This window comes from Ailuropoda melanoleuca, chromosome 13 (genome assembly GCF_002007445.2).
Source record: "Ailuropoda melanoleuca isolate Jingjing chromosome 13, ASM200744v2, whole genome shotgun sequence".
NCBI classification, from domain to species: domain Eukaryota; kingdom Metazoa; phylum Chordata; class Mammalia; order Carnivora; family Ursidae; genus Ailuropoda; species Ailuropoda melanoleuca.
In genome coordinates, this window is record NC_048230.1 from 20,952,067 (window position 1) to 20,966,136 (window position 14,070).

At 57.3% G+C, this 14,070-nt stretch overlaps 1 protein-coding gene across 2 annotated transcripts; it reads right to left on the bottom strand.

Moving 5' to 3' along the window:
• Positions 1-358: 358 nt before the first annotated feature.
• Positions 359-11,406, bottom strand: SGCA (sarcoglycan alpha). 2 transcript variants are annotated; one of them, XM_019804333.2, is made up of 11 exons: positions 11,344-11,406; positions 10,852-10,908; positions 9,663-9,782; positions 9,407-9,561; positions 9,176-9,248; positions 8,624-8,822; positions 8,051-8,213; positions 6,884-7,092; positions 6,660-6,686; positions 1,269-1,461; positions 359-1,000 (listed from the first exon to the last, which is right to left on the bottom strand). In XM_019804333.2, the coding sequence occupies exons 1-10, from the start codon at positions 11,348-11,350 to the stop codon at positions 1,281-1,283; spliced, it is 1,191 nt and encodes a 396-aa protein (XP_019659892.2). In that variant the 5' UTR covers positions 11,351-11,406; the 3' UTR covers positions 359-1,000; positions 1,269-1,280. The 2 variants fall into 2 exon arrangements, with proteins under 2 accessions (XP_019659892.2, XP_002923776.3); XM_002923730.4 differs by lacking the exon at positions 11,344-11,406 and adding an exon at positions 11,218-11,263.
• Between the last annotated feature and the right edge of the window lie 2,664 nt (positions 11,407-14,070).

Genomic DNA, 14,070 nt, shown 5'->3' on the forward strand with positions numbered 1-14,070 from the left:
GCTCTCCAGGGCCAAGCTGGTGACACTCAGCTCAGCAAGGGTGCCAGGTCACGCGGTGTCTCCTGACTTCTGCCCAGCCCCTGGAGAAGCCCACCAGTAAGGGGTCACTGAGCCCAGGCATTCAGGGTCCCATATCCCAACCCCTCTCTTCATAGATAGACTGGACTCCCTCGCAGCGTGAGTTACAAAAGGGCTCTTCCTCTAGGGGATCCGGACAGATAAGAGCCTGGACCTCTTGCTGCCAGAACCCTTTAGCCCTCCAGAAGGCAGTGTGGAAGTGGACATACGAGGTTCATTTTTTTTAAATTGTTGTTTATTTATTTGAGAGAGGGGGAGAGCACACAGAGGCAGAGGGAGAAGCAGACTCCCAGCTGAGCAGGGATCCTGATGCGAGACTCGATTCCAGCACCCTGGGAGCATTACCTGAGCCGAAGGCAGACGCTTAACTGACTGAGCCACCCAGGTGCCCCAACATACCAGGTTCTAATCCAAACTCTGCCACTTGCTTGCTCTGTGACCTTGAGGAAGTTGCTTACACTCCCTGGCCTCAGTTTCCTCCTCTGTAAAGTGGGACGACCCAGTAACGCCTCGCTGTCAGGTTCTGTCCGACGAGTAAGACCAGGGCCACAGGTAGCAGGTCCTTCCCTCTTCCTTCCAGAGAAGTTGGGAAACCAGCAAAATGCCCAGAGTCCAAAGGGCAGGCTGGCAGTCCCTGGCTCACACTGAGGACTCCCAGAAGGCAGAAAGGGAAACTGAGGCAATTAGTGGTGGTGGGAGGCTGCTGAGAAGGAACTGGCACAGCAACAGTGAGCAGAGTGGCAGCTATTTATTCTGGGGGTCCGGATCCCAAACAGCCTCACCTCCCCCTCCTACCATCTCTTTGCTTGTTCCAAGCCTGGGGGCCATCAGGCCAAGAGCCGGAATCCTGAGGAAGGATGTGGCTGTGGGCCAGCTGCTCTGTGCGTGGTGGGGAGAGAGGAGAGGGAGGCCGGGTCTGGAACTGGAACAGCAGGGGTGCGGGGGGTGAGGGGCTGTGATTCCCAGGCCCTGGTCCTCCTGCCCCCACCCCAGCCCTCTGACCCCGAGTGTCGGGCACTGGGAGGCACAGCCCCCGCCCTGCTGAGCAGCCCCCACGGCGGCCTCAGAGGAGCAGGCAGGTCTGTGTGCCCCTTCCCTTGACACCCCCCTGCCCACCATCTGCCCCAGCCTCAAGCCAGAAGCCACCTTGTCCCCAGAAATTGGGCTGGCACCGCCCCCTCCAGGCCCACCTGGCTGTGCCCTCAGTGCTGGTCCAGGATGAGGGGCACCTGGGCGCTGTCCACTTGCGGAGGCAGCCGCTCGCCCGTGCGCACGTTGAACATGGGCAGCGTGGACAGCGGCCGGGGCACCTCCCGGCTGGATGCCATCTGCCGCAGCTCCTCTGTGTTCCCGCGGATGGTGCAATGGTGGACCATCTGGATGCTGCGGGCACAGGGCCGGCACAGTCATCAGCCCTGGGAGTCAACCCCCACCGGAGGCTCAGGGTGGCCCTGCCTCTGAGCCACCCTGCAGTCCTCCCCACCTACACATGACTGGGGGGAGGGAGGGCGGGAAGGGGAGGACAGACAGGAAGGTCTTTGGTGCCGGCTCAGCGTCCAGTGATGGAGGCATAGGGTGTGGGTGCAGACAGCCTGGATTCAAAGCTGTGTGTCCCTGGCAAGTTGCCGAGCCACTCTGTGCCCCAGTGTCAACTGTGAAATGGGCATAATACTAGAACCTACCTCTTAGCACTGTGGTGCGAATTAAAGGAGAAAAATGTTTAGAGAAGTGCCTAGCACATGCTAAGAGCTCCTGAGATGCTCGACATGGATAGATCCCACGGTGGATTCGTATTTCCAGAGGCCAGTGTTCGCTGGGTTCTATATTCCGATGACCCTCTAGGCCCCTTCTAGCACTCAGCTCGCTCCCCTAATACTCTCTCCTACCATTGACCATCTAATCTTCCCTGTGTCATCCCTCCATCTCTTCCTACCTCCTCCTTCGGCTCCTGCTGTTTCCAGCCAGACCTCCCCGGTCTCATCTTACGGCTCCTCCCATCAAGCCTCCCTGGCCTTTGTACCTGGACTTCTCCCACCACCGCCCCAGGGCTAGCTCTGGACACAGAGTCTTTGCTCTCTGCCTCTATTCCAGACCACAGCTCCCTGAGGCCAGCCCCTGGCTCTGCAGTGGGCCTGAAATCCCCAAGGGCAGTCGGGAAGTCCTTTCTGAGCTCTAGGCTTTCTAGAAGACTCTCTTCTGTCTTCTCAGAAAGCTCAGCGCATTCTCATTTGAGATTCTCACGAGCTTGCTTTCTGCTGTCTGGGGCAAGCTTCAGTTCATGCTGAGAAGTGGGGTAGCCCAGTGTAACTAAGCACGAGGACTTGCTTTGGGTTCGAATGTGAGTTCTGCTGCTTACTGCCTGTGTGACCTTACGCACGTCACTTAACTTCTCTGTGCCGCTATTTCCTCAATTGCAATGCAGTTTTGTACAAATTAAACAAGTTAACACAGGAAACACACTTCAACGTGTCCTGGTCAGCATCACAGCAAAGGGAAGATAATATTACAGGGAGCCTGATATGGCTATTATCATCATTAGTGTTATTTTGTTCTAGTTGGTGCGCTGATGTACTTGGCCTCCGGTACAGGGATGTTTCCAAGCCTCTTTACACGAACTCACCCACATTTGTGGGTCCAGCCTGGAGATATTTTCCCAGACTCCCTGGTTGCCAGGTGAGATAGACAGCAGGGACTCCTCATTACAAACGACAAGAATTAGTTTCCTTGGGACGCCTGGGTGTTTCAGTCGGTTGAGCACCAACTCTTGATTTTTGGCTCAGGTCATGATCTCAGGGTCCTGAGACTGAGCCCCGAGCTGGCTCCACACTCAGCCAGGAGTCTGCTTCTCTCCCTCTTCCTCTCCCTCTGCCCTCCCCCAGCCAACTCTCAAAATAAATAAAGTCTTTAAAAAAAGAAGAGGGCGCCTGGGTGGCTCAGTCATTAAGTGTCTGACTTCGGTTCAGGTCATGATCCCAGGGTCCTGAGATCAAGTCCCGCATCAGGCTCCCTGCTCAGCGGGGAGTCTCGGTCTTGCTCTCCCGCTCCCCCAGCTTGTGCTCGCTCTCTCTCTCAAATAAATAAATAAAGTCTTAAAAAAAAAAGAATTGGGGCGCCTGGGTGGCACAGCGGTTAAGCGTCTGCCTTCGGCTCAGGGCGTGATCCTGGCGTTATGGGATTGAGCCCCACATCAGGCTCCTCTGCTGTGAGCCTGCTTCTTCCTCTCCCACTCCCTGCTTGTGTTCCCTCTCTCGCTGGCTGTCTCTGTCTCTGTCAAATAAATAAATAAAATCTTAAAAAAAAAAAAAGAATTAGTTTCCTTAAAGGTGTGGGGGCCCCAGGCAGGGTGGAAACTACCCTACTTGCCTTTGGGTTACTAATCAAATTGGGGGGGGCTATGATCCCCACCCCTGTCCAAGTCTCAGTGGACCCCAACACCAGCTAGAGCCTGAGAGATTAGACGGCAGGTCAGACTTTCTAGCTTCATGCTGAATGGGCCACACTCCTTGGGGGGCGGGGGGTGGTGGTGAGTAGGACCAAGTCCTGTCTGGTTGGCGGGAGGAGGCGGAGTCACCCTCTACGGCCAGGGGAGGGTCAAGATGAGCTCTTGAGCCTGGAATTTGGCAAGCAGAGTTGTCCAAAACACAATTTTCCATTTCCAGGCAAGGGGAGGCTGAGGGAGCAAGGAAGCAAAAAGCATGTTGATGCTTAGGACCAGAGGAAGCCAGGCAGGTAATGCCCCTACCCCCAGCCCTGCATCTGGGTCTCATTACTCTGGCGACACACACAGGTGGAAAATGTTCTGGGGATGTTTTTCCAGAGCAGGAGGAGAAACCAGCCCCGCTGCTGCCTTCCCCCACAGCCCTTCCACATCAGCAGCTTGGCAGACGAAGGAACAGGCGGGCATTCCTACACACACACACACACACACACACACACACACACACACACACACACTCTTTCTGCCACTAACACAAGCCCTCAAGCCCTGTCTCAGACACACAGACCACAGAAGAGGGTCAGGCTGGAGGACTTTCTGATCAGCAAACTCTGATACACGCAGCAGAATCACAATTTGTGGATAATTTAAAAATGGTAGACATCGAACAAGTAAAAAAAAAAAAAAAAGGATTCGTAGAAATAAATCAACTCAAAATCCAAACCAACAAGGGCTAATACGGCACACAGTAAGCCTGGTGTTTGATTCAACATTGCTGGAGGAAGCAGATTTTCCTGAGAGCTTCAGGGCTCCCAACGTGAGCCAGCAGCACTGGCCATGCCCGAAACCACTGGTCAGAAGGGAATTTCCACGATGGCAGAAGATATAATTGATCAAATTTGGCACAGGCCAAAAAAATTGAGGAATAAAATGTTCCTTGAAAAACTGACATGGAAAATCACTCATCTCAATGGGGAAAAAAATTCGATCAAATAAAAATGAAAATAGGAAGAAAAAAAAAAAGGCAAAGCAGAGCAGAGCCTTTCCATTGCTTTGTGATCAAAGGGGACCAAGGAATCAAATCGACCTGGGCAGAGCAAGGAATTACAGTTTTGTTCGCTCTGGAAAATATCCGCCCCATAACAACTCAGAAATGTGGGTATAATTCTGATGCAAAAATGTTCGTATTCCTTAACCCAGTGGGTTGAGCTGGTGGGGTCAAAATGGTGGGTTTTAAAACTGAGGTCTCAGGGGGTGCCTGGGCGGCTCAGTCGGTTAAGTGTCCCACCCTCAATCTCAGCTCAGGTCATGATCTTGGGGTCCTGAGATGGAAGCCCACATCAGGCTCCATGCTCAGTACAGAGTCAGCTTGTCCCTCTCTCTCCCTCCCCACCCCCGCCACCTCTTGCTCTCATTCTCTCTCTTAAATAAATAAATAAAATCTTTAAAAAAAACCCTGGGGTCTCAGAACACCCTGAAATCAGCCGGTTCAGGTGCATATGTTTCTCAACACACCTGTACGCACATGTACACACCACGTGGGTCCACCCATCCACCCGCACAGCCTCAGCCCTTCTTCCCAGGGTACCTGGCTCATCCGATGCCCACAGTATCTGGCAACTCCTGTCTCCAACAATGGGACCACTGTGATCCTCATAGGATTCTGGTGGCCTCACAATGTCCCCCTGAGGTCACCACAGAGGTAACCTTGCCACCCCCTGCCCCCTGGCCCCTGCTGAGGCCAGCCGTGGGAGATCATCCTTGGTCCTCCTCTGGCCACCCAGGGGGAGGCTGGGGCCCGAGCCCTTGCAGAAGCCTCTGAGGGAACCAGGAGCAGAGACTCGCCTCACCCACCAAAGAGCAGCCCGTGGAGACTTCCCGCCGTCACCCTGGGGGTCCCTGCTCCTAGTTCTCTTCACCCGCCGCAGGAAGAGATGCAGAAAGACACTCTGGCGCCTCTCCCCTCTGCGCCCTTGGCCTCCAACACGGCGCAGGGTGCGGGCCAGCAGGCCAGTGCCTCCGGGGCCTCCGACAAGAATGAGACTGGGCGCCGCACCAGCCCCAAAGCCCGCCGGAAGCCCGGCATATCCAAGGTGATCCTGGGGGTTGTGGCGGACAGGGGCATGCACAACCGCGTGAGCCTTGCCGCCCTGAAGAAAGCGGTCGCCACCATGGGCTACAACATGACCCGGAACGCCTGGCGCTTTAAGCGAGTGCTCAAGGGGCTGGTGGACAAGGGCGTTCTCAAGCAGGTGACAGGCAAGGGGGCCTCGGGCTCCTTCTGCATGGGCAAGAAGTTTGCCTCCAAGTTCAAGCTCAGGGCCCAGAGACCGCGCCAGTCTGGGCAGCGCCAGCCCAGGCAGCGCCGGTTGCTGGTGGGCTCCCGAAGGGGGCACAAGCGGCTGCGCAAGGAGGTTCGCAGGGTGGCCAGATGCCGCCGCAATTAAGGAGGCAGGCCAGGCAAGCAGGCAGGTGTGCCAGGCCTGCCACAGGCTCTGTGCGGCGGGAATAAAAGAAGCCTAACTGATTTCATGCCTGCCTCCTGGAATCTTTGGGGTTCAAGGGAGTGGGAGTGGAAGAAGCCTGGAGACAGAGGAGGGGTAAGGCCATCGGGGCAGGGGGGAACCTGAGCAAAGTAACAGTGAGATGGATTTGGGAAGGGCTGGAGGAATTGAACACATCCGCAGACATTAGCTAGTTCAAAGGCCCCGAAATCTGGCAGGCGGAGAAACCGGGGCCAGAGAGGTCACGCTGGTCGTGTGGCAGAAGCCAGCCTGGAACCACACCTAGTGTCTGACTCAGGGAACTGTGTGTGCGTGTGCATGCAGCCTCTGAAGCTGCTTCTCGAACCCTTTCCCCCAGGGTGGCTGCAGGCCCCCACACCTGGCCAGGTCCCCTCCTGTGTCCCAGGTTAGAGTCCTCCACGGAGACCCAGAAAATGACAAGGCCAGACCAAGAGAAGTCAGGCCCAGCAAGCAGCCAGCCCAGACCTGGAGCTCAGCAGCCAGGCGTGGCCCCCATTAGCCCAGAGTAATCTGGCTTCTCTGTGCTGCTCATGGAGTTTGCGGCGGGGGGGGGGGGGGGGGGGTCTAGCCTGGTAGTCTAGGGATGCTCCCACCCAGCCCCCCAGCTTTCCCCTACTCACTCTGAGGTGGCCAGGTCTCTCTTCAGTCTGTGGAAAATCAGGGGAGAGGATTAGCTAGTATCCACCACCCCCTCTTGGTGCCAGGCCAGGCAAGAGATCCCCATCCCCCCAGGCTGAGGGCCCCGCTCCCTGAGGGGTCTGCGTCCCCAGGCAGCACAATGGCCATAAGGAGCTCTGTGGGGGTGAGGCGCGGTGCCCTCCCTGCCCTCTGTCCCCCCGCTCACCGTCCCTCCCGCCGACAGCACATGATGTAGGCCAGCAGCACAGTGAGCAGCAAAGCCACCAGCAGGGGCACCAGGAGGGTGACCAGGGCATCGGTGAGGAAGTCTCGGGCCGTGGCCTCAGTCGGAGGGCAGAAGAACGGGTCATGCTCCAGGATCCCATCACCTGGGGTGGGGACCTCATCTGCGGGTTCTGGCACGGACTTATCCACCTGCTCAGAGAGCCCAGGGCTCACCGACGAGCCGTTGGCTGGACACGGAGACCCCCAGGGGACGGGGCAGGGGTGCTCCACACAACCACAGGTCTTCCTCCTGCCTGTCTCCCCAGCCTGGGTGACCTCGCAGGACAAGCCCTGGGCTAGGAACCCAGAGAGAAGGGTGAGGAGAGGCAGGTCCATACAGTGGTTAGAGCACGGCTCTAGGGCCCGATTGCCTGGGTTTAAATCCTGATTCAGACAGGGCTGGGCTGGATGACTTCCCTCCCCGTGCCTCCCTCCCCCACCTACAAAGTCAGAAGACTAATAGCAGTCTGGCTCCGGGGTCCGGCAAGCGTAAAGCATGTTGATTGGCTAAAGCCTAGCACACAGCAAGTCCTCAAGGATGCTGTTGACCATCAGACCTTGGCTGCACTGTGGGTCAATTCGCGGGAACAGAGTACTCCAGGGGCTCCCAGCCCAGGAAGTCAGGGTCTCTAGGGACCTCAGATAACTGCTCAATATCCCCAAGAGCAGTAGTGAGCATCCGTGGTTTATAATTTGGGGGTGAGAGCTCTCTCTTCCTTATCGCGGGCAGATTTGCTAGGTGACACCTTAGGAGGAAGCAGACAGAGCTGTCCCAAAGAGTCCCCTGGTGGGGAAAGGGTTTTTGGAACTGCCCTATTGGAATGATTGTTCTAGCTGTTGGGTTGGGCGCATAGGGGACTTCTGGACCCCGGGATCCCTTTATCCCTTTTCTGGATTATGGACTCTGTCGCCCTCTCGTGGGATGAGGTGGAACTTCAGAGTGTGTGTGTGTGTGTGTGTGTGTGTGTGTGTGTGTGTGTGTGTGTGCATAATCAGAGAAAGAAACAGGAACAGAGAGGTGGGGTGGGAAGAGGGCTAGGGAGGAGACTGTGATGGGGACCAGGCCCCATCCCCATCCCCATCCCCCGGAGCCAGGGTCCCTCCTCACCAGGGACACATTGCACCAGTCAACACGGAAGTGTGGTGCCAAGGTGTCATAGCAGGACAGAAGTGGAGGCTGACCCTGGGCACAGCGAGCGTGGCTGTCGGGAGATGCCACCATCTTCAGGCAGGTGGAGAAGGGTGAGGCAGAGCCCACCTTGATGTAAACGCTGGGCCAGAGAGAAGCCACGGTTAGCATACTGGGGGGGGGGAGTCCGGGGGGTCAGGCACTGGGCACTGGAGTTTTGGGGTTGCAGGACCACCCTGAGACCTGATTATGGTGAGAGTACACAGAGCACCCCAGTCTTCTGGGGGGGCTTATGCCCCCAGGAATGTCTCTTGATAGCTGGGTCTTTTATGTCCTCATGGGTTATCAGGGAGTAGAGAGTTCAGGGAAACCAGGGTTTGGGCCCAGGAAGGGCAAGAAGATGAAGGGGCGGCTGGAGGGGAGTGGATGGTGATGTGGAACTGGGATATACACATGGGTGTGAAGGTGCACGAAGGTGCTCTGTGCCCACCACCACTCCCAGAAGGCCGGCTGCCACCACGTCCAGGAAGCCCTCCTGGGTCGCAAACTTACCCTTCCTTGCGACCCTCAATGGGAAGAGGGACGCGGCCCCCACGGTCCAAGGCGGAGGTGATGTTGAGTAGCTGGAGCTCCCCCGGCTCCCAGAGCCCTCCCAAGGCTGTGAGGAAGCGACTGGCAGGCGTCAAGGGCAGCACCTCCTCCACGTCATGGCTGCACACCAGGAACTCAGCTTGGTATGGCAGCAGGGGGCCTGGAGATGCCAGGTTGGCACTTGAGGCCCCACACGGAGTCCTGCACCGATCCTTCCCAAGCCTCCCCTACTCGAGCTCCTCCCCATGCCCCTCAGACTCCTTCCTTCCTCCCTAACTTCCCACCCCTCACAGGCCCCAGATACCCTTCCCACACCCTCAACAGCTTCCCAAGGCCCCGCAGACTGTCCACAGCGGCCAAGAATACAACTCCAGAGCCCTTTCAGGACACCCTGCTCCCATTACTCCCAAGTGTCCCCTTCACACCCCTCTCCCTCCTTCCAAGGGAAATCCCCCAAGACTGGCCTCGGAGGGGGGTGGAGGTGGGGCGGGGTTTCGGCGGGGCTGATGGTACCTTCTGGGTCCCCAATCAACAGCACCAGCCTCTGCCGGGTGGTGTCAAATCTGTCCCGATTGTAGGTTGTGACCTGGGTGGGGGGGGATGCGGAAGAGGGCTGAGGGATGGGGCGAGGGGAGAAACGCGGAGGGGACTGAGACACCCTCAAATTAGAGGCATCTAAATTATGTAAATGAACACGCACGAATGCCCACAGGGGACCCAGCCACTGGGGTCCCTGCCGGGTACCTCGATGACCTGGCGCCCACGATCTTCGGGGGTGGGGGTGCCGTACAGGAAGCCAGGCTGACGGGGGCTGCGCTGGGTATAGCGGAGCCACCGAGGCAGGTCTGGGTGTCCCTGGAGGTGGGCGTGGTAGGTGACAGGGGCGGTGGGGGGGACATCTGGTGGAAGGGAGGAGAGGGGATTGGAGAAACGACAGGAGCCTTCACCGGCCCCTGGCCAGGCACCTCCAGCCCCCCCATGCCCTTCAGGCCCCTCTCACCGGCGTGCTCAGGACCACGCAGGACGGTTTCCTGGTCCAAGGTGTGCACGAAGACACGGCCCACAAGAGGCTGCAGGGTGGTCTCCTGGGCCTCGGCGTCCCCCAGCCCTGCCAGGAGACCTGTGGGGACCCCACAGCCCCCAAACACATGCATCAGCCTTCTCCAGGCAGGAAGTTGGGGGGGGGCTCCCAGGAAAGGACAGGGGGTGGGGTCCTGGCTGTGCCACACACTGGGTTCAGTGACAAATCCCAGACCTTTGTTGGGTTTGGATGTGTGGGAGCCCCCTCCCCCAGTCCTCATTTTAGGCTCCCTTTGAGGGGTCACACGGGGCAGGGACTGGCTGAGAGGCGTGTAGGGTGGGGAGGATGCCTGTTAAAGGCACTTGTAAAAGAACCCTTAAGAAAGCCGTGTCGGGGCGCCTAGGAGGCTCCTTCGGTTAAGCATCCGACTCTTGGTTTCAGTTCAGGTCCTAGTCTCAGGGTCTTGAGATCGAGCCCCCTGTCGGGCTCTGCCCCTCTGGGCGCAGAGCTTGCCTAGGGTCCTCTCTCTTCCTCGCCCTCTGCCCTGCCGCACCACCCCCACAAACACATGCTCAGTCACTCTCTCTGCTCTCTCTCTTTAAAATAAATAAATAAATAAATAAATAAATAAATAAATAAATAAATAAATAAATAATTTTTAAGAAAGAATGTCTGGGAAGCTGGAGGGAAGAGGGGAGGGAAGGAGTTTTGGGAGGAGGTGGGTAGCCCTTTCGGGACTCCCTCCCAACTCCCTTATACACAGGGGGCAAGAGGCCCACAGCAGAAGCCAATAAAAGCTGAGCAAATGGGATCCTGAGCCCCAGGGAAAGGACCTGCCCCAGCAGGCCCCCACACCCTCCCAAGGCCAAATTTAGCCTGGGCTTAGAAAGAAGGCAGACCAGCGGGCGGGCCGTTAAAGGGCCAACGACACTCCGGGCCTGTGTTGTCAGGCCCACCTCTGCCTAGGAACCCCACCCTTCAGAGCTCTCAGGCCCCCGCATCCCAGAGCCCCCCTCCCAGCCCCATTTCCCTGGACCTCCCCTTGGACACAGCAGGAACACCCCAAAGTCCTTCTGGCCCCTGGCCCCAGATCCCTCCCCCCGAGGGACCTCTGTCTTTCCACCTCTTCACCCGTGAATCCTTCTCCCAGGAGAAGGCCCCGACTTGCCCATAAGAAGAATCCAGATTAGAGCTGCGGCCATGGCTGCCCCAGCCTGTCCGGCCCCTGTGAGTGACAGAGACAGGAGCAGGGGAGGAGGAGAGAAGGAGGGAGGGAGGGGCGACGGGGGAGGTGTCCAGAGCAGCTGGCCCCAGCTTCTGCCAGTGGGTCCCTCCCCAACCCCACCCAAGCAGGCACTGAATCTGGGGTGAACACTCTCCTCACAGGACAAGGTCCCTCCAGGGATCCCCTCCCAGTGGCCAGAGAGCGGTTCCTAAACCACCAAGCTGACTAACTCAGTCCCCTCTGAAAACACTAAGGGCTCCCCTTGCCCTGAGTCCCTAGCTGTTGATGGCTTTTAGACCCTGCCTGTACCTGGCCATCGCATCCAGAATCCCCTCCTCTCACCCCTGCCAACCACGCACACACACACCAGGCTTCTGCCCAGGCTTGCTCTGCTGCCTGACCGCCCAACTGACATGCTTTCTAACTGCCACTCACCTGGCATGACTCAAAACAGGTCTCCTCTCCTCCCGGAAGAACTTCTGCGCTCTCCTCCTCTGCTAGGCCGAGCTGGGTGCCCGCTTGGCCCTTGTGCACAGCACTGCGGAGCGGGGGGGGGGGGGGGGGGGGGGACGACGACACTAGAATCTTCTTATCTTCCTATCCCCAGACCTGACGCAGGGCCCAGCAACCAGCAGGTGTAGGGGGGACAGGGCGACAGTCTCCTTAACAGCACACAGAACAGCTCGGTGCCCATTCACCCAGCCCTGATCCCCAGAGCAAGCACCCCCAGCCTGTACCCCAGGTCTGTGCAGAGAGAGAGACCTGGACAGCACTAGGCAGGTAGAGCGGGGGAGCGGAAGGGCTGGCACAGGCTTGGAGGCCTGCCAGCCCCGACCCGAGTCCTGCCTTGACCACTTGCTGGAGACGTGGCCTTGAAAAACTCAAGTGCCCGCTCTAGGCTCTGTTCCCACACCTACGACCTGGCAAGATAATGCTCACCTCTCGGTGTGCTTGTGACAGAGCCACAGTCTCATGAACTCAGCGCGTATTTACAGAGCACCCCCTGCGTGCGGACCCAGAGGAAGTGGTGGTGGGGGGGGACACCTGCCCCCACGGAGTTTGCACGTGGACGGGGGGGGGTACTACTGGCTGAGCACCCCCTGCCACCGTGCACCAGGCTTCACATCACCGCCCCTACGGTAATTCCTTCCATCCCCGTGGCAGTTCCAGGGACTGCTTTCACCCCCATTTTCAGACGACAAGAGTGAGGCACCAGGGCTTCATGACCAGCACCCCCCCCAAGGCCATATTACCAACCAGCTGAGGCCCGTGCCCTGGCTGCCAGGGCGCCCTGTCCCCCTCCCTCTTGCCTCAGCCAGGGATCTGGCTCCAGGTGTAAAGGGGGTGGGATGCCCTTCTCTTTGGGGGATTCTGACTCAGAGCAGGCAGGGGGACTCTCCCTAGACATCCTGAGAAGGAGACGGGGACCCGCGGGTGCCAGGATTCCAAAATCCCCGGTGCGTGCGTGAGCATCCCTCCTGGGCAGCGCCACCTCCCCGCTGTGACCAGCACCCCAAACATGGACGCCGGGGACCAGCTCTGGTCGGGCCGAGGGGCACAGTGTTGGCCTGATGACCAGTGGGCGGGTTACTTAGTCCTCATCTTCCCCGCCCCCCCCCCACTGCCCGACCGCCGGCCGCACCCATCCCCAGAGAGACACCGAATTCCAGAGTCAGCATCCACTCAGGCTCTCAGACAGGGCAGGCTTGGTCCCAGAGTCACCTTGGCGCCTCTCTGCCTTCCCAGAGAAGGAGACGGAGGGCATGAGGGAGATAGGTTCTGGAGGCAGAGGGAGAGTCAGGGGGCTCTAAGGGAGCAGGCAGAACTGCCCCTCTGGCCAGCTGCCCAGGCCTCAGCCCCTCGGTGGCTCCGTGTGACTCCCTTGCTCTTCTCTGGAGCCCCCCACTCACGCCTCCATTGGTCTTAAGGTAGCAGTGCCCGAACCCAGTGCCACCAGGCCCCCAGAGGTCAGGTTCCTTATGGATGCTTCTCCCCCTCCCCCAACCAGGGACGGTGCCAGGAGCCAGCCAGAAGTCCCCTGGAAGTCCCTTGTGGCCGACCGAAGGACCTCCCCACCTCAGAGCTGTCTGGATTGCAAGCCGCTGCTAGAATGCTCAGCATCTCTGTTCATTGGGGCCTGGGCGTAGAGAGTGGGGTCACAGGGTCCTTAAACTTTGTAGTTTGCAAATTGCACTGGTGGGTGTGGAGCCCAGCGTAGGATTTGAACTCTCGACCCTGAGATCAAGACCTGAGCTGAGATCCAGAGTCAGACGCTTTACCGCTTTACCGACTGAGCCACCCAGGTGCCCCTTAGTTTGCAAATTTTAAACAAAACAAAAGTCTACAGAATAAAAGAATGAAACCTCCATATATCCGTCCCCCAGCTTCAACAGTCAGCACCTTGTGGCCAATCTCCTGTCATTTGTACCCCCCCGAACGTTCCCTCCTGTTTCATTTCCTCTGTCAATATTTTAGCACGTATCTTTGAAAGATGAGGACTCTTTTATTCTTACTTATTGTTTTTTTTTTTAAAGATTTTATTTATTTATGTGACAGAGAGACAGCCAGAGAGAGAGGGAACACAGCAGGGGAGAGGGAGAGGAAGAAGCAGGCTCCCAGCCGAGGAGCCCGATGTGGGACTCGATCCCGGAATGCCAGGATCACGCCCTGAGCCAAAGGCAGACACTTAACGACTGTGCTACCCAGGCGCCCCCTTACTTATTATTTTTAATAGAATGACTCTTTTTTAAACAATCACAATTGTTACACCTAGTACATGAGTATACCTTAAAGTTAATAATAATTCCTTACTCTCAGACCTATAGTGTTCAGATTTCCAATTTCTCATAAACGTCTTTTTTTTTTTTTACAGTGTATTTGTTTGAATCAGGATCCAAATAAGGCACACACACTGCCACTGATCGATGCCTCCCCTTTAAATCTCTTTAAAGCCATAGGTTCCCAATCCAAACCTCTCTCTCTCTCTCTCTCTGTCTTTTTCCTTGAGAGAACCAGGCCATTTGTCATGCAGTTTTCCAGTCTGGGTTTTGCTGATTGCATCTCTGGGGTGTTCTTTAACAAGTCTCTCTGACCTCTGTACTTCCCGTAAATTGTATTTCCTGTACATTGTTATTTCCTGCAAATCGTAGTTGGATTGAGAGT